The sequence below is a fragment of the Dermacentor albipictus genome, chromosome 2 (assembly GCF_038994185.2).
Source record: "Dermacentor albipictus isolate Rhodes 1998 colony chromosome 2, USDA_Dalb.pri_finalv2, whole genome shotgun sequence".
NCBI lineage: Eukaryota > Metazoa > Arthropoda > Arachnida > Ixodida > Ixodidae > Dermacentor > Dermacentor albipictus.
This window is the reverse complement of record NC_091822.1, coordinates 138,481,886-138,505,345: the sequence shown is the minus strand read 5'-3', so window position 1 is coordinate 138,505,345 and position 23,460 is coordinate 138,481,886. Positions and strand designations below refer to the sequence as shown.

The window sequence follows — 23,460 nt, the reverse complement described above, 5'->3', positions numbered from 1 at the left end:
CGCCGCAGTGGCTGCGGTTGGGCAAACCGATTTTTTCACGATCAATTCGTGGTCTCCTACTTGTCGTACAGTTAACACTGTATCCGCAAGCTCAACGCCACTTTGAGGTGTAAACCATGCGCTAACCCCCTGTATACCCGCCATGGTCGCCGACCAACTATATCGCCATGTTGCATCACATGTTGCAGTACTCGTTCAGAATAGGTTGTATATTTTTTTTATTGCAATAGAAATTACACCGACAATGCAGCCGCACTCGTGCAAGTGGTGACATGTCCAGTATTCGTGCAGCGAAACAACAAAATAGTTTAGCACACCACCCAGTAAAATCACCGTTTTTCTCGATACCAATCCTGTCTCGGATTACCGCGTCTTTAGGGACATTGAGCCTAGCGCTGAGCCCGGGGGGGGGGGGGGACATTTTAAGCAGCCGAACGCTATACAGGGTGGTGTACTTTAGCTGCACCAAGTTTTTAAAATTAGCATAATATAAATCACGGTAACGTCATGTTTACCATTCGAGTGTACAGATTAGGAGCCTCTAGATATAGAGCAATTTTCGCACTTATGTGCGTGATTAGCTTTCTAATTATCAACAGCTGCAGCAAAGAAGCACTTTTGGGCCCGTCCTCGGCACTACCTATCCCAATGACCAAATTTTGAATGGCGGAGTTCATGTGGGAGCTATGCGAACAATCATTTCCCCTAGGTAGGCTCCTTGAAACCGAAAGTGGCTGGCAAAAGAGCGTGCGTGTCGTCGATGCCGCCGCCCACCCGCCTTTCGTCACGTCTCCGAGATCACCGCCGGTCCGGCCCCGCTAGCAGCTTGCGTTATCTATTTGCCGTCGGCGGCGTTGGCCTAGCACTTCATGCCAGTGGACCGCCAAATTTACAGGCTATTTTGCGAAGAGGCAGAAACGTTAGGACAAGGCTACACGCACAAGGATAATTAAATTGATGTATACGCTGTGTCCCCGTGAAACAGGTGGCCGTGCTACCTTTAACTCTTCTCTTCCTTCTCTACTCGCCTTCCTCGTAAAGTAATTATGGTCACATTACGCTTGGCGAGCACCATCCGGCACTGGATTGTTTCTAAATGCACCATAAGTTTCCCTATTAACGGTGAATTAGTGTCGGGCTCTGTCTATGTCGGGAAATGACGCCCGATCTTTAGCTGGTCGTTACTCATCCAAGAAAAGCGCGGTCATTTCTCCTAATATGACAGCAAATAGAATCAAATCGTATCGGCTGAATAACAGGTGTACCAGACGCTGTGAGGTAGAATAATCATTAAAGACGAAGTGAAACACATCTGCTCAACGAGGCGTCCAACACCCTAAGGTTTATTGACTTACCAGCAACTATAGTATAGTTACCGTAGTTCAAGGTGTTAAGCGAGACGAGACGCGTTCGTGCTTTGCTGGGCCCGCATCCACGAAAAGGTCTTACGCTAGAGTTGTTCGTAAGAGAAAACTTTAGTTAATCGTTATAATGGACCTATTACTACTTAAGAAGGCTGGCGAATCACAAACACCACTTACGCACGAAAAACTTTGAGAATTTGGCTCTTGCTCATTTACTTTCATAAATGATTCACCGCTGTGTGGAAAACGGAAACCTGCAGTTAGCATATATTCTAGTGAGATTACTAATGTAACGTGCGTTAACAAGCACAGGTCGAATGGCCAGCGATAATAATAGTGCTTTACGGGACAGTACAACGCTACAACAAAACGCTTGGCAAGAACGGTAATTAAAATACTGTGAGCTTACGCCATACTGCAGTTAAATTTTGTTTGTGGCACGAACACTTCATCAAATAGAGTATCCGGCTGATGAGTGGTAGGGAGATATTGCATGCGTTGTGTCCCTCTCGGTTTGTTGAGCCACTCTTCCAGGTAAGCGTAAACTGCCAGAAGTCTATGTGGCGAAGTAATTCTCACAAAGGTACAATTTCGTGCGTCACTGCGCAAGCAATTTCCCGGGGACTTCGAGCGTAATCATGAGCCTGTGCAACTTACCATGGTTGGGTTGCACGTCGCCATTACTATGGCGTTCGCAAGGATGGAACCTCGCTGCGTCGACTGATTTCTAGACTCCAACCACTGGCTCTCGTGAAGCGAAAACTGTGGAGAAGGAAGTGAGAGAAACATGTCTCAGCTATACTTGCTACTTGCCGGATAATTGCTTCTAAGGGCCTTCTGGCTACATGTGTAGCTGTTGTGCGGATCAGGCAACCGTTGCCTAAGTAAAATCACACGGCTACCTCAATTTCCCCGTACACAATTGTCTAACCACCTTCACAGACCCTTGCCACTTCCGCCTTCTTACTTTCTGTACATAATTGTTTAAAGAGGAAGCTTTAATTCGAGACCAACTCCGACTTTCTTATTTAAACACATGTAAAGCGTACAAATGATATGATGGAAAAATCACTGGGTGAACTTAAATGAAGCCTGTTACCTTTGAGATGCAAAGTTCACCTCTCGCAGATTAAACAGGATTTCTATTCAGGACCAAAATCTTTTTACAAATGTTGCCGAAAATTTGTGAGTTTAATAAGGTAGGACTCAAAGTTTACAAATTCGTAACTCCGCACCAAAACCAGATATCACAGTTTTGTAAACTGCATCAGCTGGGGAACATCAAGTGGACAAGTGTGATTTATGAATTTACAGTTTCCCTGAAAGGTTTACGACGTTTGCAAGGTTCTTGCAAAACATTTTTCCACACATTAGTGATTTTGTCCGCTTTAGATGTTTTATTAGGTGTAGTCGAAACAATTGGGATAGCGTTTTTTTTTCTTGTTAAATTGCCGAGCTTTGAACTTCATGCCTGGGATTTATGCAATTTCGCAATACTAAGAAGTGCTTCTAAAGCCATTGGTAGTACAAAATGAAAATCCGCTTTGTTCAGGTATAATAAAAAATAAATAATACATCTTTTCTTTCAAACCTAGCAAAACTCACCGAGTTTGGTGCTGGCGAGAAAAGTGATTTCTCTATTCCCGCTATTTTTTCTGGATAGCCACTCCAAAACCATCGCTGCGTCTTAAAGGGAATATTCGTTCTTCGTCCCTTTTACCTGTTTTCGCGGTCGGTAGTTGGTGATGGTCGAACTCCCACCCTCTATGCAAAGGCGTCCATGTCAAGGGCGCGTACAGGCACGCAACTGTCTTATAAAACAGCGACCTATATTACCGCTAACTATCATAGCGCTTTGAGACTCACGCGTTGTAGCTCGAGAGCTTTGGTGCTCTATAAGGCTTGCATGCTGTGTCGGAGCACTCGGGAGAGGATGTCAACAGTCTTCTTCTCCTACTGCTTTCTCTCTCTCTCTGTGCCGGCAGCTGGAGAGAAGAATGACACTTGCTTTACACGCCGGCACCCACGCTGAAGGAATAAGCATGCGACAAATCTGCTTGTATATAAAGCCACCTACACCAGCGCTGCAGATGTACTGGTTACTGGCTCTGTTCTCTCCAGAATTGAGCAACGAAACGACAAGCGCTGCCCAAATATGTTCAGCGCAACAGGTGTGTGCCTTCAAGCGTGTCATCTGTTCAGTAAAGGAAACTACTTTCGAGGAGCATTAGGTATTCTCTTGCATTGACTTCCATCGTCGTTGGCTTCTGCAACATTTTTGCTTACATGAACCTGTGGCATCAGTTCAATAGCTGATGCTATAGCACCTCACGACCCCCCCCCCCTCCCCCTTGCCCCATCTTTTTTGTTTCAGTCAGTACATATGATACGCAAAAGGCACTTTCAAGGAGCCTGTTTTCGTACATGCAAATTCATTCGTTCTTCTTTTATTCTTCTGCACGTGGCCACTGGGACCACGAGAATACTTGCTGTCATTAGTAATCAAATACAACTAAAAAGCTGAGCCTCTTTTTTTATTGCAGCCAGAGTTAAAAAAAATTTAGATCGAAAATAAACCTGCAAGATCAAGTAATATTGCCATGTATAATTTATTCTATGCATTTTTTGCTCCTGTTTCTGAATTTGTACTTCTACAATATTTTCTTGTTGTTTTATGAAGGTTTTGGAGTCTACATTCCTACGCTTGCTTCTCTGTAATATTCTTACAGGCAGATGATAAAAAGGGGATTTATGTATACTTTTTACACTGAGACAGCAAGTGGGGCCACAACAACGAGAATGGCGGACTGGAACACATCTCTGGCTTCTTCTCTTCTGATACACTGCAAGCGCTTCCTCTTCAACCGCAGGATAAGTGACTCATAGCAAAATTATAAGTAGCGATACTGCACCTGAATATGCTACAGGACAACACTCTGGCGTTTCATTTTCGCCCAGTAATGCCCTTCTTTTTCTACTATTTCCATCAGGGCGTAAAAAGCGGTCTAATAGCTACGTTAAAGTGCACTTTGCTGAGTTTAAGCCACATCAAAAGAAATCATTCTCTCTCAATTTGCAGTTAGACCTGATGTGAAGAATAAGTCGCTACACAAAGCTGTTTTCTCTTCTACCTGGGCCAGTCTCCGGTCACTGGCGGTTGCAACAATGCTCGTTTGGCGCACCACCTCAGCTGTCAAAATGCTTCCTCACAAAAGTGTCCTGTCAAGGCCTGTGTGACACGTCAAGTTTAAAAACAATCACCGGAAATGGGGTCCATCAATCCAGTTGAGAAAGTTTGGCGGCTGGTTGGAGCAAAGACCCAGAAAGCGCAGATGGCGCTGAGCGATGGCTTGCGGACTGAGGCATGTTCACAAGAGGTGCTGCTTGTCGAAGAAGCTTCAGCCTATGCCCGCTCTGCGCAGATGGATGGTGTAACAACTGCACTCAGGCGAACTCTTCGCAAGCATTTTTCTATTGGTGGAGAGGTCATCTGGGAGGAGACAACCACTTCACCTGGTGAGTCGAAAAGTTTCTCTCCGAATTCCCGATTTTTTAATGGACGGAAGCTTCAGCAATTGCTGTAGAGCTGTACAACGCATACGGTCATCCACAAGTGAACCTAACGCAAACGTACGTGATGGCTAAGTTATTCTTCAACTCACGCTTTCGCGTGTCCTCGGGCTGAAACTGTACAAATTTTTTTGCAAACATTTCCAGCTCGCCACTTTGTATCTCTATGCGCCTTAACGGTCTCAGCAACGTACTGTGACGTGCTTCGAGAAAAAAAGCCAAACTGCCTAACTGGAAGATAGCTGGAAAGAATCAAAATTTTACTCTAACTAGCTTTCAGTCACCCCTTTTGAGCCTGCCTTTGAAGCAATGTGTGTACAGTTTGTAGATAATATTTGTAAACAAACTTGATCTATCCCTTTGTCTCTCTTTCTTGCGACTGCTCCGGCTCCCCCGACTCCAGGTTGCTGCGTTCGGTATATTGATGGCGTGTTATTGAAGCAAGCAGACAAGCTTTCATGCACATCACTCTATAGGCACCGGCCGCGGGACGAGCTTGGATCTGTGGTAGGATCAAGTGACGGCGCCGCGAATGTAATGGCACGTGACTATTGGACCGGGCACAGCAGGCGCAGCGGCTGGCAGCTACGTTGGTTATGTGGCATCGTTTCTTCTGTTTCGCGTTGCCGCTATACCTCGTGGAACCAAATCCCGACAGCCGTTTTTCGTTTTTGTATGCACGACCAGTGGCGCAGTAACGCAAACATATTTCAAACTTTTCTATTCCAATTCTGCAATCAACCTTCCGAGATTGGTCAAAAACATTTTTGGACCACCTCCACTTCACCAGTCTGTCACGCGGCGCCACGAAAACAGCGGCAGCTCCTCATCTGATATGACGTGTACACACTGTTTATGCGTGATTCGATCAAGCAAAATAAAAATAATTGTTTCTGATTCGGCTCCTTTTCGCCGTTAGCCGTCTGCTATTGGTCAAACGGTTTTGGGTTGCATCCACTTCCCCTCTCGTTCAGGCGAACGTCCCAATACCGCGGAAGTTCACCGCGTCGAAATGATGTGTGTGCGTTAAAGATGCATTAATATGACTAACAAATCTGATTCTTTTTTTTTTATCGGCCGAGTACTGCCCCGTTCCAAAGGAATAGAATATGGCTACTGGCAATCTCTGAGGCACTGGCTACTCGCACCTGCCGGAGAGCATGGATTTATTTGCGTGTAATATAAGTTTTTGCTCCGCAGTATAACGTTATCAAGTCCTTTCGGCACGTATACGACATTGCTCTGCCAACTCTTTGCCGAAGATCCGTTTTAGCGGCAATGTTCACCTTTCATTGCACATCGCTGCGATTTTCGACCAGTCAAAGCAAGCTAAGTGAGGGAAAATGGAACAGTCGCAGACGCCGGCACCACACTGTTCATCCGGTTATTTATTTTCAGAGCGCTATCTCCGCTCCATCGAAGCCCTCTCCACTTGAGCATGCTCCTTGCTTCTTGTCAGCCAGTTAGATAGGAAAACTGCTCAATGCAAGCAGTGTTATTCGTTTTGAAAGCAAGCAAAAGCGACCTCCTATAAGCGAGGATAGCGGTCGATTGTGTTGTTCAGGCAACGCTGCGGGTCACCGCCCGATGCTTGCGTCGGTGCTTGCGTAAATTTGATGTCAGGATATTGGCGTAAGAACGTATTGGAATAGTTTTACATTCTGGAGGCCCCAGTTACATGAATGTTACTTAAGCTAATGAAGCTTTTTCATCGGTTTTCATCGCGGCCTCTGAAGGCCTGGACATGTACGGTCCACAGGCAAATTGACGCACATTTGCGATGCTGTTTTCTTTTGACTAGTTGGTATGACATAAGTAAAAGAGCCGTTGATTCGTAGGAGCTTTGTGCTCCATGGAAATTGTGACTTCGCCTTCGCAGGTGTACCAATTTCGTACCTTTGTCTACGAAGGCAAACACGCCATATTGCAGTCATCAGATTGACGTCCTCTTAGTGGTTCAGTCTTTTCCGTTTAGTCTATAGTTTTATTCCTCGGGCTTCGCAGCTCTCGCTGTGTCCGGTACACGACTATTTTTGCTCTGCATCGACGACGAGCGTCAATGCAGTAGCGTGTTCATATTCGCTGTCAATGCCGGCATTACTAATCTAGCGGCCGCCGCCACCACGCTCCTGGTCGCGTCGAGCAGGGCATAATTGATCACGACTGAAGACTGGGCTATTTTTGAATACATTAGGATTTGCTAAGCACCGAAAAATGAAGGGAATCAACAGAGAACGGGAATGTACCGACACAAGTGAAATCCACGAATAGGTGCAAAACGAAAGAAAAGAAAACGAACCTTTTATATTTTTTTCCCTGTAATCGTTGTGATGCTTCGCCATTCTACACGCATCAAGTACATGATAACGTTCGCGTACACAGCAAAATAACTGTTGAAGTTGCACGTCTTAGCCTGCCGCCGTGAGTTTGTTTGTGGGGTGCATTTACATTGCATTTTATTCTCGTACGCCGTTTATACACTAGCTGATGCCTTCAACGTGGCCTGCTTTGCACAAGCGGCGACCTTTCTGAATGGCAGACTCACGAAAATGCGTTTTTCGGTTCGCCAGGCCTTAGGAACCACAGTACAAAATTACTGGATGGCAGTGGGCGCGTTCGCCCAGTCTTCTTCACGTGCCAGTGCTTTTACTGCTGCCAATCATGGCGCTGTTCGCGAGCATGCTGCTGGCACCTTACAAAGATTGCTCGATGTCTATAGCACCGTACGATACTGTCTGTACTAACAGGAGCAAAGCCTATGATCAGAACATTCATTCTTATTCAATGGCAAATTATTACACAGTGCATACACATTATCTTCTTTATTCACGTTAGAAGGTTTGATAGACAATGAACGGACAAGAAAAGACACCTTCCCTGTTAATCATGGCAGAGTCCTTCGCTAGGGTTGCTTTTAGTTGAAACGTTTAATTTTTCGTATTCCTTTCTGACATCCTCTTGAGACTGTAGAGACAGCAACTCGCCCAACTTTCGCTTACTGTCCTGCACTTCTGGGGGTAGGTGGGAAACCTGTCATTGCAAAGGCGCAGTTCCAGAGGCGCCATGCGTTTCATGTGCCACAAGTTCTTGACCTCTCCGTCTGGTTTTTTTCCCTATTCTCCCAACGATCTCTTGAGGGGCGGGCGTGCGCCCAATTCTTTTCTGATGGCGTGCCCCAGAATTTCCAATTCAATGGCGCCGCGCATTTTCCGCCGTCTTCCAATAACCTCGCCGGCCTCTTTTTTCCATGCACGCTACGCTACGTCTCTGCCTTTCCTGGGCTTCTCATTATTACGCTGTAACTGTCTTCGCCATTGAATAAAGCAAAATATGTGATCTTCTCTTGTAACGTGAGCATGTCACTGCACCGAGGGCAATGACTGGCATAATATTTATTTGTGCGGACTCTGTCCTTAGTTTGGATGTAATCCTTTGTCACATATATATAGCACATCGATTGAATAGGTGTTCCCACTAAAGCAGCGAAAGGGCCTTCACGCTAATGAAGCTAATGCTATACTAATGCTGTACACTAATGGCAATATAAAGAGCAGCGTTTTTTTCATGTTCACACGTTATCGTAGAGACTAAATGTACTATGGAATTCTTTTTGACTTGCCCATACATAGAAAGTGTATTCTAAGGAAGTAGAAAGTATGCGTGCAAATTGTAACTCGTCTAGCAAAGGGCCGAGAACGGGCTTGTCATTAGATTGTTTTGTGGCGTTTCGAATCCTGTTTACTTTTCGAATCCTATTATGGTTATTTGCGTCGACACGATGCAAATAATTATAATAAAGAAAAAGAAGCCAGTGTCATTTCACTCTGTAAAGGTGGATGACCGGCGAAGCTGTGTATGTGGGCCCCTAATGGCTAACTGGACATTGCCGTGCATCAAAGGCCGTATGCACATGAATGGAATGCCAGGCTCGACTGGTCTCTCATCTACGATGTTGAACCTCTAAAAATTATAAGGCGCCGGGCATTATATATAACCATGCATGGTTGCGAAACGCGACAGGACACCTGTTATTAACGAATCCCGGCATATAAAGAGACACGCACCTCACCGCACTCCGAGTGCACACACTGCTTCACGGTAGCCAAGCGATCAAGCGTTGCTCGACGTCCCGCAGTGCAGTAATGGTTGTGAGTTCACTCGAAAACCACGAGGGGTCTCACACAATACAGACTCCACAAAATTGGTTTCCCAGAAACTCCCTCTGAAAGCCGGCCGTTGCTCCGGTGAAACGTTCCAAGTTTGCGGGATCGGGGCCGCATATACATGGTTGGCGTTTCTTTAAGCATATAGCGATGCTGGGGGACGGCACGCTTACGGGACGGCCACTATACAGGAGAGCGGAAAGAAAGGAAAGGAAATACGCAAGCGCCTGGAACGCCGACAAACAGAGGGTGGTGTGAGCGTAGACATGGCCGATGCAGGTCAAAGTGCTGCACGTGCTTTTATCAGCTTGATATACGATACGGGTTTTATTTGGACCTAAGATATTAAACTAATTTTTGCAAGTTGGCTGAGCGCTTAAAGCTTGCTTCACCTCCGCCGCAGATCGGCCAGGTATTGCACTATCTTGGGGACCGGCCCACGTATGGGGAGAAGTTGTTGATCTACACAGCTTGATAATCGCACGCAATTTTTTCCAGAACCTAGTCACATCTTCCCTGCAAAAAAAAAAGGCGTAATGGGGCAGTGTAAACGCTATGCTAGTTGACTTTTAGTTCGTAGGCGCCGTTCACACCAATTACTGGCAGGTCAAGGAATGGACCGCGAGAGGTGACCAGGGAGTTGCTCACGACTACCGATGCATTCACACCGATGAGTGCAACTTGATTTTTTCATGAGTGGTGGCGGTCACTTGTGGTCGCGCCCGCTATCGCGAAACAACACTGTCAGCGTGTTTCCATGCGCTGCCCCTTCTCCGCTGATTGATTTAGTAGCTTTGCTACTCTATTCGTTCTGCTGACAAATTGGGAAGCTAGCGACTGATCTGAAGTGGGTTCTTTTCGGACAAAGCAAGCATTTGTGACCGTCGCCTTGCGACCAGTTTCGTCACGAGGCCATTTTTCAGTCGCTGGTGCGGACACCGCCTTAGCATGATGTGATGCACTTTAGTTCATGCAATTTCACGTGTAGTTCACGCTCCCTGAATTACTCTGTATTCTAACACGGTTATTCTATAGCCTATGCTTGTTTATAAGCTAGCTCACAGTTACGATGAAGCGCTTATGTGTAATATGCAGAAAAGCGCGGAAAAGTTTGGAGACCACGAGTATGGCGAAAATACATTTTTTTACGCTGCTTATCTGTGTAGCCTTAAATGAAGTGACACAAAGCACATTTGTCGCTTCGAGTGATGCTGTGCAAGCTACGCTGTCACGCTCCACAGCGAGAACAGGAAAACCTTTGAATGTTTTTGTTGTTGCCACAGTGCCCATAATTTTGTTCGCCATGGTGTAGGTGTTGATTGGAAACAACGAGCGAGATCGCTAACTTTACTACCGTCATTGTTCCTTGAAAGTGTACGGTCATCACACTGTCTGCATTTCCATGTCGTCCCGAAAGAGAACGACGCAAGGCCAGCATCACACAAGCAACAATTGTAACTAATTTATCAGAGCCTTGGTTAACGGGTACGAAAAATGGAAAGCACTGGCAAAATATTCCATCTATAGCGATAAAGGAAGGACAAAAAATGACATGCATGAACTGTCTAAATCATAAGTTTCCAGGACTCCTAAATACCTTGTTTCGTTGGTTTTGGTTGGTCATACATTGGCATGGTTCAAAGCGTCCCGCACCTTATCATGTCGTGGGCATTTATTCAAAACGCAAACGGAACATTCTGATGCAGGTGCCGTTGTCATTTTATCGGTTTCGTCTCAAACACAATGCAAGGTAGCAAGCACTCAGAGCAGTGTTCCGTTGTCGCAAGATAAAGACAGGCGCTGCTATTTCAGTGAGTTCTCAAGCGTGCGTCACATTCTTGTTTATAAATAAATGTGCCCTTGCATATATCTCTCTTATTTCTTCCATTGACGTCAAACTTCCTGCTGTTTGCTGTACTTCAAAAGGACCTTCGGCGGCAAGCGTGCGTCACCGGCTGAAGATTTCAAAAGTTTGAAGCCTTTTACATGCATCCGCGCTTCACCGACAAGCGTAAACCTTGAATCTCTTGTTCCAAGCTATATGGTTTGCGCAAAAAGGACGTACTTCCTGTCTGGACAGTGAAAAAGTCACGGAATGTTCTAAAATCAGAACGCCAGTGTCTTGCAATACGCAGAGTCCAAAGCCACGTGCGTCTTGTAAGCTCTCATGCAAACTTATTCGCGTCCTCATTCATTCCTCCTTGTATGGGAATAGCTTGTAGCGCACATTGAAAATAGAAAGAGAACCATGTTCAAATATACTATAATTTTAACATATTGGGTTTCATATTGCTTAACACTGTAGTGAGGTAAGCACTGTTCGTGCATGGAACAACACATGGTGCACCTTTTCCCTAGATAGATGCTGGTTATACTTACTCTCAATCTTTTAATATGCTCTCCTCATTTCTTGGGCAATACCTTGTTACTCATGTGATGCGACTTTATGTATACAGTGGCCACAATATTTCATCCTGCTTAAACTGTGTTCGTATTTAGAGAGGCTTTTGTTCTCGGTTCTCTTTGTAACCATTGGAAACTTCCCTTTGTCCACATGCTGTTCTTTTCAGAAACGTTGTTACAGCAACATATGAAAGGACTCTCGAAAGCCAGCACACGTATTCATTGTAGTCCGCACGGCGGTCTCCGCATTGGTATTCACGTCATACGTGAGTATATAACTCATGTATCGTTTGCGTTGCATATAAGCATATACAACAATGAACGTCCACTAATAGCTGTCCCTTGTACAGTGGAACTACTTGCATGATAATAGATTTTCACAACGATGAAGAGCCGTAATGAAGCTTTTCTTAAACAGCAGAAGCTTTTATTATGCGGACCAGGGGTTTCTGTGCATGTTCCAATAACATTGCCAACGTCACGCTCTTCCTTTCCGCAAGAAATCTCAGTATAGATCTATAGGAAAGTTTTAGGTAGAAAACACAACGAATGCTGACGTCATTAGAAGCTCATTTTTTTGTGAATGCGCATTAGAAGTGAATAAAGAGTAAGAAGTCAGTGTAGTCACTGCTGGAAAAGTACGTATGTATAAGCGAAGTACGGCATTGGTTTGTAAAGAACTTGAAAATATGTAATGTTCAGTTGTACATCATACAGGAGCTAATTAAAAGCCAGTAAAAATGAAGACGACATGAGAAATTACGACGCACAGTCTGAAAACGAATGAAATGTTATGCACACCTAATAATCAGCGCGAAAACAATGTAAGACACAAGAGTTAGAAGAGCTGAGCACGAGCGCTGTCTAACAACGAAAATATATTGAACAAGATGCACGAAAAAGAAAAGACTAATAAGCCAACTACTAGCGTGCGCAGGAAATCTGAGTCACGTGGAAATAGTTACTGAGCAAGTGCGTTTCACAATCTAGCAAAACGACAGATAGCTCTGACGCACAATCATCGCGCAACCTTTCCATATGGACGGCTTCAGCAAGTTCCCGAACCCTTCTGTCATTGTGCCTGATGATGATGTCAAGTTATTGAAGACCGGTTTGCACCCATAAGACCTGTATTGCCTGAAATGTGAGAGGTAGATGTTCCTTTTAAAGTAGTCTTATGCTGGCGCAGGCGCTCATTGATGCAGTTGCCCGTCTGCCCAATGCAGGCTTTTCCGCAAGGGAGAGAATTTCGATAACGTAAGCCTATGGCACAAGAACATAAGGCTTTGGATTTGCGATGATTCACAGTACAACCAACAACCGTTGCTCAACCTGCCTTCCTCTCAATCGCAGCACAAGCGTTACCTACTTTACGATTGGCCAAAGAAACAATAACCAGGTGAAACCTTTAGCTATCTTCCTCAAGCGATGTGCATGACAAAGCGGCATGACAGCAAGCCTACTCCTACTCATGATTTCCAAGTCATCAATTTTTAACAGGATGAGATTCACATTTCTTGATGAGTCTCTCGGTGCTCGTCCTGTGTTATTCTAACTCTGTGTCTTCCGTTGTTTTCTCGCTAATTATTAAGTATACATCATTGCCAACTCGCCTACATTTCCACCTATTTCAAATGTTATAGCGCGCATTTAAAGTAACGTTCTAGTTTCATTCAGAAACAAACCTCTAGTCAGACATTTCACCTAAACATAAACATGAAATAAAGTCTCGTACTATGCGCCAGCAGTGTTCTTTCCAGCTTTCATTTCTGCAGAAATCAGCGAGGTGGCCGACATTTTATGAGATGGAAAATTTCTGCTTGACCCGAGAGTACATAGCACGATGCCACAATGAATACCCGTACGGGTTTCTGACCCAGAAGAAGGAAAACTCTTCCAGGTCTATTTTGCATTTGCGTGTGATTCGTATCACTTAAGCGCTGCCAGTATTACAGCGAGAAACACATCTACGACACTCATAGTTTAATGAGTCGCCAATTAAACATTGTGCCACGTCGACATCGTCGTGTATATCTTTATCCTCGCTGCTCAACACAGCAGGCCACTCTCCCTGTGTGAACATGCTAGCTTGACGTACACTAGCCCGCCAATGTCTTCGGTATGGGATTTTTGCTGTTCGACACAGTGCAGCCAGCGTTTGTGGACATGATCCCCTAATGCCAATATTGTTTTTCGTTTCTGTCACATGCGAGAGTCCTACAGAAAAAATGACCCCTTTGTATTTCGCGGTAGAAAAATACTTGCAGATATTCTCTACTATGTGTTCAATGTGGCTCGTTAAGCCACTATGCGAGGCACCCGGACATTCACCACGCTAAGGCGGGTAGGATTTAGACATTGGCAGGGTCTCACTAGATTTTAGTATTCTGCTGTGAAAAATATGGCTCTCGAAAAGTGGCAGCTTTCTTTCTACAGATGTTGATTTCCATAAATTCTCACAGCGCGAAGTTCACTGGAGTTTAGCAAAAGAAAAGTATAATAAATAGTACCTTTCATAAGCGTGATTGGCCAGCGAGGAATTCAAATCCAACTTCTACGTTTACGTTTGCTTTTGTTGCTTCTGTAAGTAAACTTTTGTGATAAATTGTTTTTCAGATCCTGTACCATCCTGCTTGTGGCCTCTGGTGGCACTTCTTTTTATTCATCTGTAGAGTTTCTGCCTGTTCGCCTATATTTAAAATACATTTCCTTGGCGATCCGTTTAAAGTGTGAGAGTTGGGAAAGGAGGCATCACCTGTAGCATACAGATTTGTAGAAAACAGCAAAGTATGAATCAAGGCATCCACAAAACACATTCGGCGGTGTCCGCGGCTTCCAAACGAAAGATGCTTCCAAGAGCGGAGGCCAGCTTTCAGTATTCGTTTTGAGCTTCAAGAGTGTTTCGTTGAGACCTGAGCTCAGGTGCGTGTAATGTGTTCTATATATAAGGAATGCTATGTATCTTTTACCAAACCAAGATTCTTTTATTTTGTGTCGAGGCAGTCACAGCTACTTATCCATTCTAATTCGGCTTTTGAGAAGGCTCAGCAGAAGGCTCGAAGCCAGGGATATATCGCAGAAGGTGTGGGCAGATTCCTCATTTTTATGCTGGTTTCAGACATGGGAGCTTCGGCAGGCAGCGTACTTCGGATTCCTCCCGTACTTGCACAAGCGCGGCAAAGGGTACACAGGGAGGTGAAGAATATAAGTGGTTAACAATTGCACATCGAGGAAAGCCTAAGGCTCGAGCCAAGTTTCGAAAGAAAAACAATGAAACTCGTCTTAGTTATTCAAAAGACTAGCGCGAAATAGCAGGGACAGAGACAGAGAAGACGACAGGACGAGGCGGTCTCTGTCCCTGCTATTTTGCGCTAGTCTTTTGAATAATGATGACACACCAACTAGCCCAGCTTTCTGCCTTTATCATCTTAGTTAACGTGTGATGCGGTTTGAGTGCGAATATGGCACTCTAAAAAAATTCTAATCGGCGCTGATAGCCCAAGCTGCTTTGAGAGTGAAGGCAGCATACAAAATAAATTTGTGGCAGAATGGGAAAAACACAAGAGGAACGACAATAAATTCCCGACCGTACTTTGCACTTAGCCGGGGGCGTGATAGTCTAAAACAGAAATAATCTGCATATGGTAAGCGGCTTTGACAATTTGGCCTTCGATATAAAAGGTTCGATACAGTACAAACAGAAATCAACACACCTCGAAGTTAGAGCCGCATGCCTTACACCAATTGAATCATCGTAGGAGGCGATCACTGGTATTGGCCACAGAGCAACACAAAGAAAACTGCCGACTCGCTTGATGAGACGTGATCACTGATATCATAGAGTGTACAGATTAAGGCTTGCGTGAAGGCTAGTTGGAAAAGCATTATAGTTACATGTTATTTTTATGAAATGAGCCAGTTATTAGGCGTGGTTCCTCGTTCATGTTTCCTAATGTGTACCTAGTAACCAACTAAAGCGTTGTATCCCAATAAGGAAAGTAAAGCAGTCAAGGTAATTGGCATGCCACACAGAGAATATAGGAGGGAACTCAGAATAGATCAATCTCCGTGGCTCAACACATAAAGTGTGTTTTGTCATCTCGAACATCACATTTTTCAAGGCCACGAAACAGCTACTCGGATCACGTCACTACAGGATGACTATGTGCCCGGGCGGACAGCTCTTGAAAGAAAAAAAAACCCACCACAAAGTAAATTATTCACTTAACTGATCACATTAATTAACTCCTTAGTTACAGACCTTACACCTGTTTATTTTCAAAAGTGGAAGGGAATCAGCGATGCAGTCTAGTTGAGTATTTCAACATCTAAAAACGCTCATGTAAGCCGAAATAATTGCCAAACTATTCGTTTAACCTACGTGTTTACTCACGCAGCCCTACGACACGCAGCTCGCGCTAGAACCCTTTTGTGACGTAGCAGGGTGGTGAAAATGAACCTTGGCCATACGTTGCGATAAAGCGGTCCATATCGCCCCTGCTGCTTGAAGTGACTATATATGCATTCTATCAGAAGTGGAGCGTAGCACCAATCGGAATAAGATCGCGGAAAGAGGGAAGCGCGACGGCAGCTTCACTTTACGCCACCTTGCTTCATCGCAGGAGGGTTACACCATGAGCCGTGCTTCGCAGTATTGCGTGCGTAATACGGTAAGCTTCACGATCAATTTGAGGCCAATAAATTCCGTTTACATGACCGTTTTGAGATCTCTGAACAGGGAACTAAACTTTCTTGATGACTCCCTTCATTAGCGCGAGCTCTTGGGCCAGTTGGTGCATGATGAACTTGAAAAATGGGTATCAGCGAAACACAAAGGGTACGCGTGCGCACGGACAGTTGAAAAGCCATCTTCCTTCCGTGTCTAACGCCTTTTCCTTGTGTGCACGTCCTTTGTGTTTCGCTGGTACGCCTTTTCCAAGATTCCCTTCAACTTCACAGTACGTATAAAGATGAGCCTTAGAGTTCGTAACCAAGAAATTAGTTTACTAAGTGAAAGAATTACTTTGTTTCTTCTTACAGAAGATATCCGTGTGAGCAGATAGTCAATGTGTTGCGGCCTGATTAGAGTAATATTTGTTGGTTGTATGTAAAAAAGGTGTTTGATATAAAAAATCAGGCCACGAGCAGCGTCATTTTCTCGCAACCAATGGAAATACACTGACAAGCGTGCCTTTTCGAAGTACCCAGTTAACGTCGCGTTTCTGTCGTTGACTTCGGTGCCGTTGATTTCGACTGCTTTTCAAGCGGCATTTCTGTAAGACAGCGTGCATGGCCTTGTTGTTCTTCCTCTGAGTGTTCGTTCATTGGAGAGCTCATAAGGCCACGCTTTGCTCCCATGTTTAAGACTTCTTCCCTGCACGTCAATAACTGCATCGATCGTCTTGATGCAGTTATACGTTGTTGGGACAATCCCCAGCAACATACATTGCTGGGGGTTGTCTGAGGACGTATATCCTTCATCTTTCCCGCGTCCCTGATCATTATTTGGCGTTCTGGAACTCGCAGAGACCTCGTGCGGCGTTTTTTGGCGTTATCAACATCCATACGGATTGTGTGCCATCAGGACACATACCAGCAGCAAGACTTTCATTCCCCTTGTGGTGTCTCCAACGGCCTAAGGTGCGCCAAGCATTCCGGGTGTAAAGAAGTGCGCTAATTACCCAAAAATGGGTGTAAAACAGATGAAGCTGCTACTAATGAGACTTACTTGGGCCGAATAGACATCTATACCGATGGTTCAGTCTCATCTACCAGGTCTTCAGGTGCCGTTATAATTCCGTCTACGAAAAGTACGATGAAATTCAAACTGTCACACATGACAGCATCAACCGTGGCAGAGCTTGCTGCGCTTCGGGCTGCCGTGAAATCCCTCCTGCAAGAGATACCCCAGAAATGGGTCACCTTTTGCGACTTGAGACAGCACTTCAGAGTTCGCATTTTGCTCTATATGGCAGGTCTCATGAGCAGCTCAGATATGAAATAAGAGAATATCACCATTAGGCTCTCGCTAAAGGGCATGAAATTATATATCAGTGGCAACCTGGACATACCTGCATTGCTGATAATGACCTCGCCGACGAAGCCGCCCGTCAGCCCATCTGGAAGTCCGACCAGTTCCAATCCCCTTATCTAGAACTGACGCTGCAAGAAAGCGTCATCTCGTGGCTGAATCTATGACACACAAATACTGGTCTTCTCCTAACCTCCCGTAGTGTTGTCTTCATAGGCTGGATCCATCCTTAAAGCTACAAGTGCCATCCAAAATTTCCCGCTCTGAGGCCACAGTATTGTGCCGCTTCTGGCTCGGGCTGGGATTTACGACGGCCTACTCGCTCCGCATTGGACAGGGGGATACGCCCATGTGTGGCTCTTGTGGAACTATAGAAAATTTAACACATCCTATATCTCTGTCCCCAGTACGACGTCGAGCGTGAAGCTCTCCAAACAGCATTGAACCGGCTGGACTCTAGACCACTTTCAGAAATGAATTCTTGGACTATGGCCGCATACGTCGGTGGTACTGAAAGCTATGAAAGCGTTGTTGCACTACTTGGAGTTGACGGGTCTTGGCGACCGTGTGTAGTATACTCAGAACGAACCTTTAACAGTGCGCGAAACTGTGCTATATCTATCTTCTCCCTCTTTACCTATTTTATTCCCTAGACCCCTTCCTCCAGGGCAGGGCAGCAAACCGGGCATGCGTCTGGCTAACCTCCCTGCTATTTCTTCTCTTCTATTTCTCTCTCTTTCTCTCTCTCCGAATTATTGCAACTGAGTGGGGTCGAGTTACGGGTTGACAAGCATTGTTCATGCTCTTTTTCTCGAAAATCTAGCACATCTGAACTGTAAATTTAGGCCGCATAGCTGCAGAAAACACAAATTGGCGAGACGGCGTTTTGAATTTACCCTAAAGAAAGAAGGCGAACAGAGGAAGATAGCAAGATGGAGAACTAAGCGCACGTTGCGGCATGGATGTCTAGGCAAACAAATTCCGGGTTATAACGCTCCAAAACAATAGACAGGTTAAGAAGAGCAGCCTAGTGTAAGGCTTCGAAAAAATTTTGACAACCTGGAGTTCTTTAGCGTCCGCCTAAATATATGCACACGAGGATTTTGACATTTCGACCCCATCGAAATATGGCCACCACGACGGGAATTTCAACCCTGTGACTTCAGGCTCAGCAAAAGAACGTCATATCCGCTGAACACCCGAAGCGGGGTGGTTCATACGCAAACTTTTGTCCAATAAGAGTCGACTGGAATGCACTTCTGAGACTGAGGTGGTCTGCAGCGTCAACTGCAGTCGATGCCCTAGTGTAGCGTCGACTATAGTCAACTGTAGAACAAGTGAAAGCTCAGCGAGTTGGTACTAATTCAGCCCTTGTTTGTAGACTGTACCTGTGTCCATCGTTGTTTGTGCGCGCTAAAGAATTACCATGTACAGTCAATTGTTCAGACTGCCTTATTCCACTATTGCTGAAGCGAGGAGCAACGATTCGGCGCCATTTTTCAGACCGTCCCTCCATAATGAGTAGACATAGTAGCTCTTGGTGGGAAGGCAGAGAGATCCGTTGCCGGCACAAGCGAAGGGGAAGTCCCAAAAAAGATATGGTTGACACCTGCTTCATAGGAATCTGTAAAACATGAAAGTGAAACGCGTCTTCACAGAAGCTGTCACATGTTTGCTTGTGAAACTCACGGTCCACTGCACTGCAACAAAAGGCGCACGCTTTCCGCGCCGGCGACCGCGTTGTAGGTTTGCTTGGCGTTTGGGGTCCAGCTATCGAGTCACTTCGTCAACGGTACGAGCATTTTGGTCCGGCTCCGTAGTGTCTTGGATAGTCAGTTGATTTGCGACGGGCTCAGCTACAGGAACGTGAGCGGCAGCTCTCGCAGCGTGCGCCTCGTATGCGCGAAGGCGTTCTGCTACACGCTATGACCTGTCTCTCGCCAGACCAAAGAGTGATTCGCCCGTCGACCTCATTGCTTTTCTGTGTCGATTAGCGCAGCAGTTGGTGGTATCGCGAGCGAAGCAGTAGGTGGCTCGTAAGCACTAGTGATGCATGTTGAAGCTGCGATCAAACCGTAGGCGACGAGGCCTCACAGGCTAATCGGACGTGAAAGGGAAACCATGTGCGGTAAGTGCGTCGTCAGCTCAGCAGAAGGCCTACAACCCTACACCACCTACACCAGGCTACACTGCGTCGGCGAGCCTTCGCTGCCTTAAGCAGCGCTGAGACTACGCCCCGAAGCGCTCACTCTCAGCGCTCGTTAGTGATGCAGTACTTCGCATCGAGGCTCCTAAATGGCGGCGCCATCCCTGATAAGAACGAGCGTATCATACGCATTAACGCCTACGTCACATCCTTTACAGGAACATTATGTGGTGGGCCCCGGCATAAAACACTTTCGTGTTAAAAATGTTACGATTATAGTATACTGTAATTTGAGTGTTGTTCCGTATCTGGACTTGCACCGTTATTGTCTTCATATCTGAACATTTTTGCACGTTTAGTCATAACACTTGCCTTCTTCTATTCTTTCCTCCTTCCTCCTTGCCCCCTATGTCAAATACAGCACCTAGGACCTTTGCTTGCCGAGCACATGAGGCGCAACAACGCTATACTAAAATTGCCTACGTAGTTAATAATAATCGTAAGGGGGCTAGGCGTCATCGTAACTCTACACATAAGTGCAGTGATTACGACAGGTATTCCGAAACGGTGTCGAGCGATGCCAACAGCATGGCTATAGAATACGTGAAGTTGACGTCGCACGGTTTGGGCATATACCGTGATATAATATCACGTAGCTGGGCCAACACCCACGCGCTTTGAGAAACACGCAGCTCATAAACCCGACAGAGAAGCACGACTGGGACGGCACAGCGTTGCAAAGCTGGCTGTTCGATGAAGCCCCTTCTGAGGCCACAAGTCTATATACAGGCGCGCCGTCTTGCGTCGTTTGGAGTCCAACACCATATAACGACTCCACCAGGTCGTCATAATTCTTGTTGTGTTTTCTTTTTCTTTTTCTACTGACTGACTGAGAGCGGTTGCCTCCATGACCTTCGCTCAGTTCTCTTGCGCCATGTCTAAGTTGAGTAGAAATGACGTCTTACATGCCGAGTGAAAGGCAAGTTTATGGCCGGTGCGCGTAAATTTTTCATATTTTTTTTGCACAGCTGGTCACTCATTTCCTAAAACCAGAACGCATTACGAGGTTCGGTGTGACCGCTGGCGGCGGCAGCGGTGGGAATGGTTCATCGGGAGAACTTACGCCGCTCTTACATAAGCGCCGACGCGTAGACAGAGGTGACGCCGGACCTTTCATTTTTATTGGCTTTAAACGTATATGGCGGTCCCTCGTAGGGACGTGGCCTAATGTAGAGGTTTTTATTATTCGTAGAGTCAATGCTCTTCAACTGCGTCATATGCAACCGGTGCATATCGGTACACGAAAATGCTCCTCATTTGATTCATAGTGCCGCTTTTTGGCCGACGTCGAAACAGCACTTTTTCTGCGTCTCTTTTGCGATGGGAGATATATAGAAGAATAAAGAAGCAGCCGACGTCGTAAAGAATCATGTTTACGACTGTCCGTAATACCCTCACTCTCATTTTCCTTTTTCCTTCCTTCAATACGTTCGAGGAACGTATAAAAAGCAAAAGTACATAGCGGTCGTGTAGAAATACAAGCGAGAGCAATTGTGGCGTCCATCGAAACCGCCTGGCGCCTTTGGCGAGTGCCGTTTGTTGCGGCCTCCCATAAGGCTAATGTATATCAAAAGAGAGAGAGAGAGAGAAAGGCAAAGGAAAGACAGGGAGGTTAACCAGAGATTATCTCCGGTTGGCTACCCTGTACTGGGGGAGGGGAAAGGGGAAGCAATAGGTGAGAGGGAGAAGGATTAAAAAAAAAAGAAACTACACACACACGCACGTACACACAAACTGTTTCTGTGGGCACTGTCACGCAGCCCGCAAAGGCGTTCCTACTGTGATGCAGTGCACCGTACAATCCTGAGTCACACAGTGAAGTCACAATCTGTCAGAAAGTCCAGTGTCTTTTAAATACCGCAGCAGTGCCTTCATAGCCGATCGCGCTGATGTTCGCGTAGGCCAGTGTCCAAGGATCTTGTTTTCTGACAGTGGGCGCTTGTCCAGTTTGTCTAGGGTGGCTGAGAGGACTGCTCTTTGCGGGTTGAAACGAGAGCACTCACAAAGAAGGTGCGCGATTGTTTCATTGCACCCGCAGAAGTCACAAAGTGGGTTGTCGGACATTCCGATAAGAAAGGAGTACGCATTTGAAAATGCTACTCCAAGCCATAGACGAACTAGAAGGGTACAGTCGCGTCGTGGAAGTTCGGGCGGAATACGGAGTTGTAAAGTAGGGTCCAGGGTATGAAGTCGTGCACTTCTGAAATCGGATGAATTCCACTGAGCTAATGTCAGGTCGTTTGCCAGTACGGCAAGTTTTTTCGCTGCGTCGGCTCTCGAAAGAGGAATGGCAACGCACCTGACGCCGTCATGGGCAGATCGGGCTGCTGCGTCTGCTCGATCATTGCCGTGTATGCCACAGTGACTAGGCAACCACTGATATATGATATCGTGTCCTTCGTCAACTATGCGATGGTGTACTTCTCTGATCTCTGCGACGAGCTGTTCATGTGATCCATGGCGCAGTGCTGAGAGTACACTCTGTAGGGCTGCCTTGGAATCACAGAAGACTGACCATGCATGCGGTGGTTCCTCCTGAATGAAATGGAGAGCCGCACGCAAGGCTACCAGTTCAGCAGCTGTCGTTGATGATACATGCGACGTTTTCAGCTGTATTTCGATGGATCTTGTTGGTATCACCACAGCAGCAGCTGAACTTGCAGATGTGACTGAGCCATCGATGTAAACGTGTACGCGGCCGCTGTGCACCTCATGTATAAGTTGTAATGTGGTCTGCTTCAGGGCAAACGACGGCATGTTAGCCGTTTTAGTGATTCCTGGGATGGTGAGGCGTACTTCAGGTCTGTGCAGGCACCATAAAGGTGTGGATGGTCTTGCTGCAGGCATGTAGTTCATTGGCAATGAGGTGCGATTGGCAACAATCATACGACTGATAGCTGCGTGTGGCCTTTCTGCGGGTAGAGCGGCAAGGTGGTGAGAAGGTAGTCGGGAAACGTGGCGAATATGCGCTCTGAGGGCGTCGGTTACCAAGTACGTTGTTATTGGGTGATCTCGAGCTATGACAATCGTTGCCGCTGTAGACGCACACCTCGGAAGGCCGAGACACGTCCTTAGGGCTTGAGCTTGTAGTCTCTGGAGTACACGCAGGTTTGTTTTGCAGGTGTTTCCAAGCACAGGGAGGCTGTATCTTGCGAAGCCGAGGAACAAGGCGTTATAAAGCTGCAGCATTGATCGCACCGATGTGCCCCATGACTTTCCGCCGAGAAACTTGAGGAGATGTATTATTGTCAGCAACCTCTTCTTTAGGTACGAAACGTGCGGGCTCCATGATAGGTCGCGGTCGATAATTACCCCTAAAAAGCGGTGTTTACGTGCATGTGCAACTGCTTGGCCGTTGACACTTACAGAATAACGCTTCATTTCCTTCCGAGTGAAAGAAACAAGGCAGCATTTCTCTGAAGACAGCTCTAAGTTCTGTTTTTGCAAGTACAGTGATGTTAAGGTAGCTGCCTTTTGTAGCCGTGCTCGTACCTGCAGTCGTGTTACAGCAGACGCCCAAATGCAGATGTCGTCGGCATAGATTGATACTTGAACTGTGTTGGGCAAGCATCTGACTAGGCCAACGAGCACTAGGTTGAATAGCGTCGGGCTCAACACTCCGCCTTGCGGTACTCCACAGAACGTTTGGTGTTGAGTCGTGGCGCCTTCTTCGGTCATCACGAAGAAATGCCTGTCAGTCAAATAACTGCACAGCCACTGAAA

General features: G+C 46.1%; 1 protein-coding gene, 1 long non-coding RNA gene and 1 pseudogene across 3 annotated transcripts in view; 2 read left to right on the top strand and 1 right to left on the bottom strand.

Annotated features, from left to right (window-relative positions):
* LOC135917759 (uncharacterized) overlaps positions 1–23,460 on the bottom strand; it is a 152,133-nt gene that overhangs the window by 85,289 nt on the left and 43,384 nt on the right. The window contains exon 3 of the long non-coding RNA XR_010569402.2: positions 2,022–2,126. This is a non-coding gene — a long non-coding RNA (uncharacterized lncRNA). The remainder of the gene's footprint in view (positions 1–2,021; positions 2,127–23,460) is intronic.
* LOC135918710 (uncharacterized) overlaps positions 1–23,460 on the top strand; it is a 485,047-nt gene that overhangs the window by 451,037 nt on the left and 10,550 nt on the right. The window contains exon 5 of one of the 2 annotated variants that reach the window (XM_070534005.1): positions 11,668–11,725. The exons of the other annotated variant lie outside the window; for it this stretch is intronic. Coding sequence (XP_070390106.1) covers positions 11,668–11,691 — 24 coding nt within the window. The 3' untranslated portion in view covers positions 11,692–11,725. Of the gene's footprint in view, positions 1–11,667; positions 11,726–23,460 lie in introns of those variants that run through there. 2 annotated transcript variants of the gene reach the window in all.
* Positions 9,364–9,543, top strand: LOC135918973 (U2 spliceosomal RNA; annotated as a pseudogene).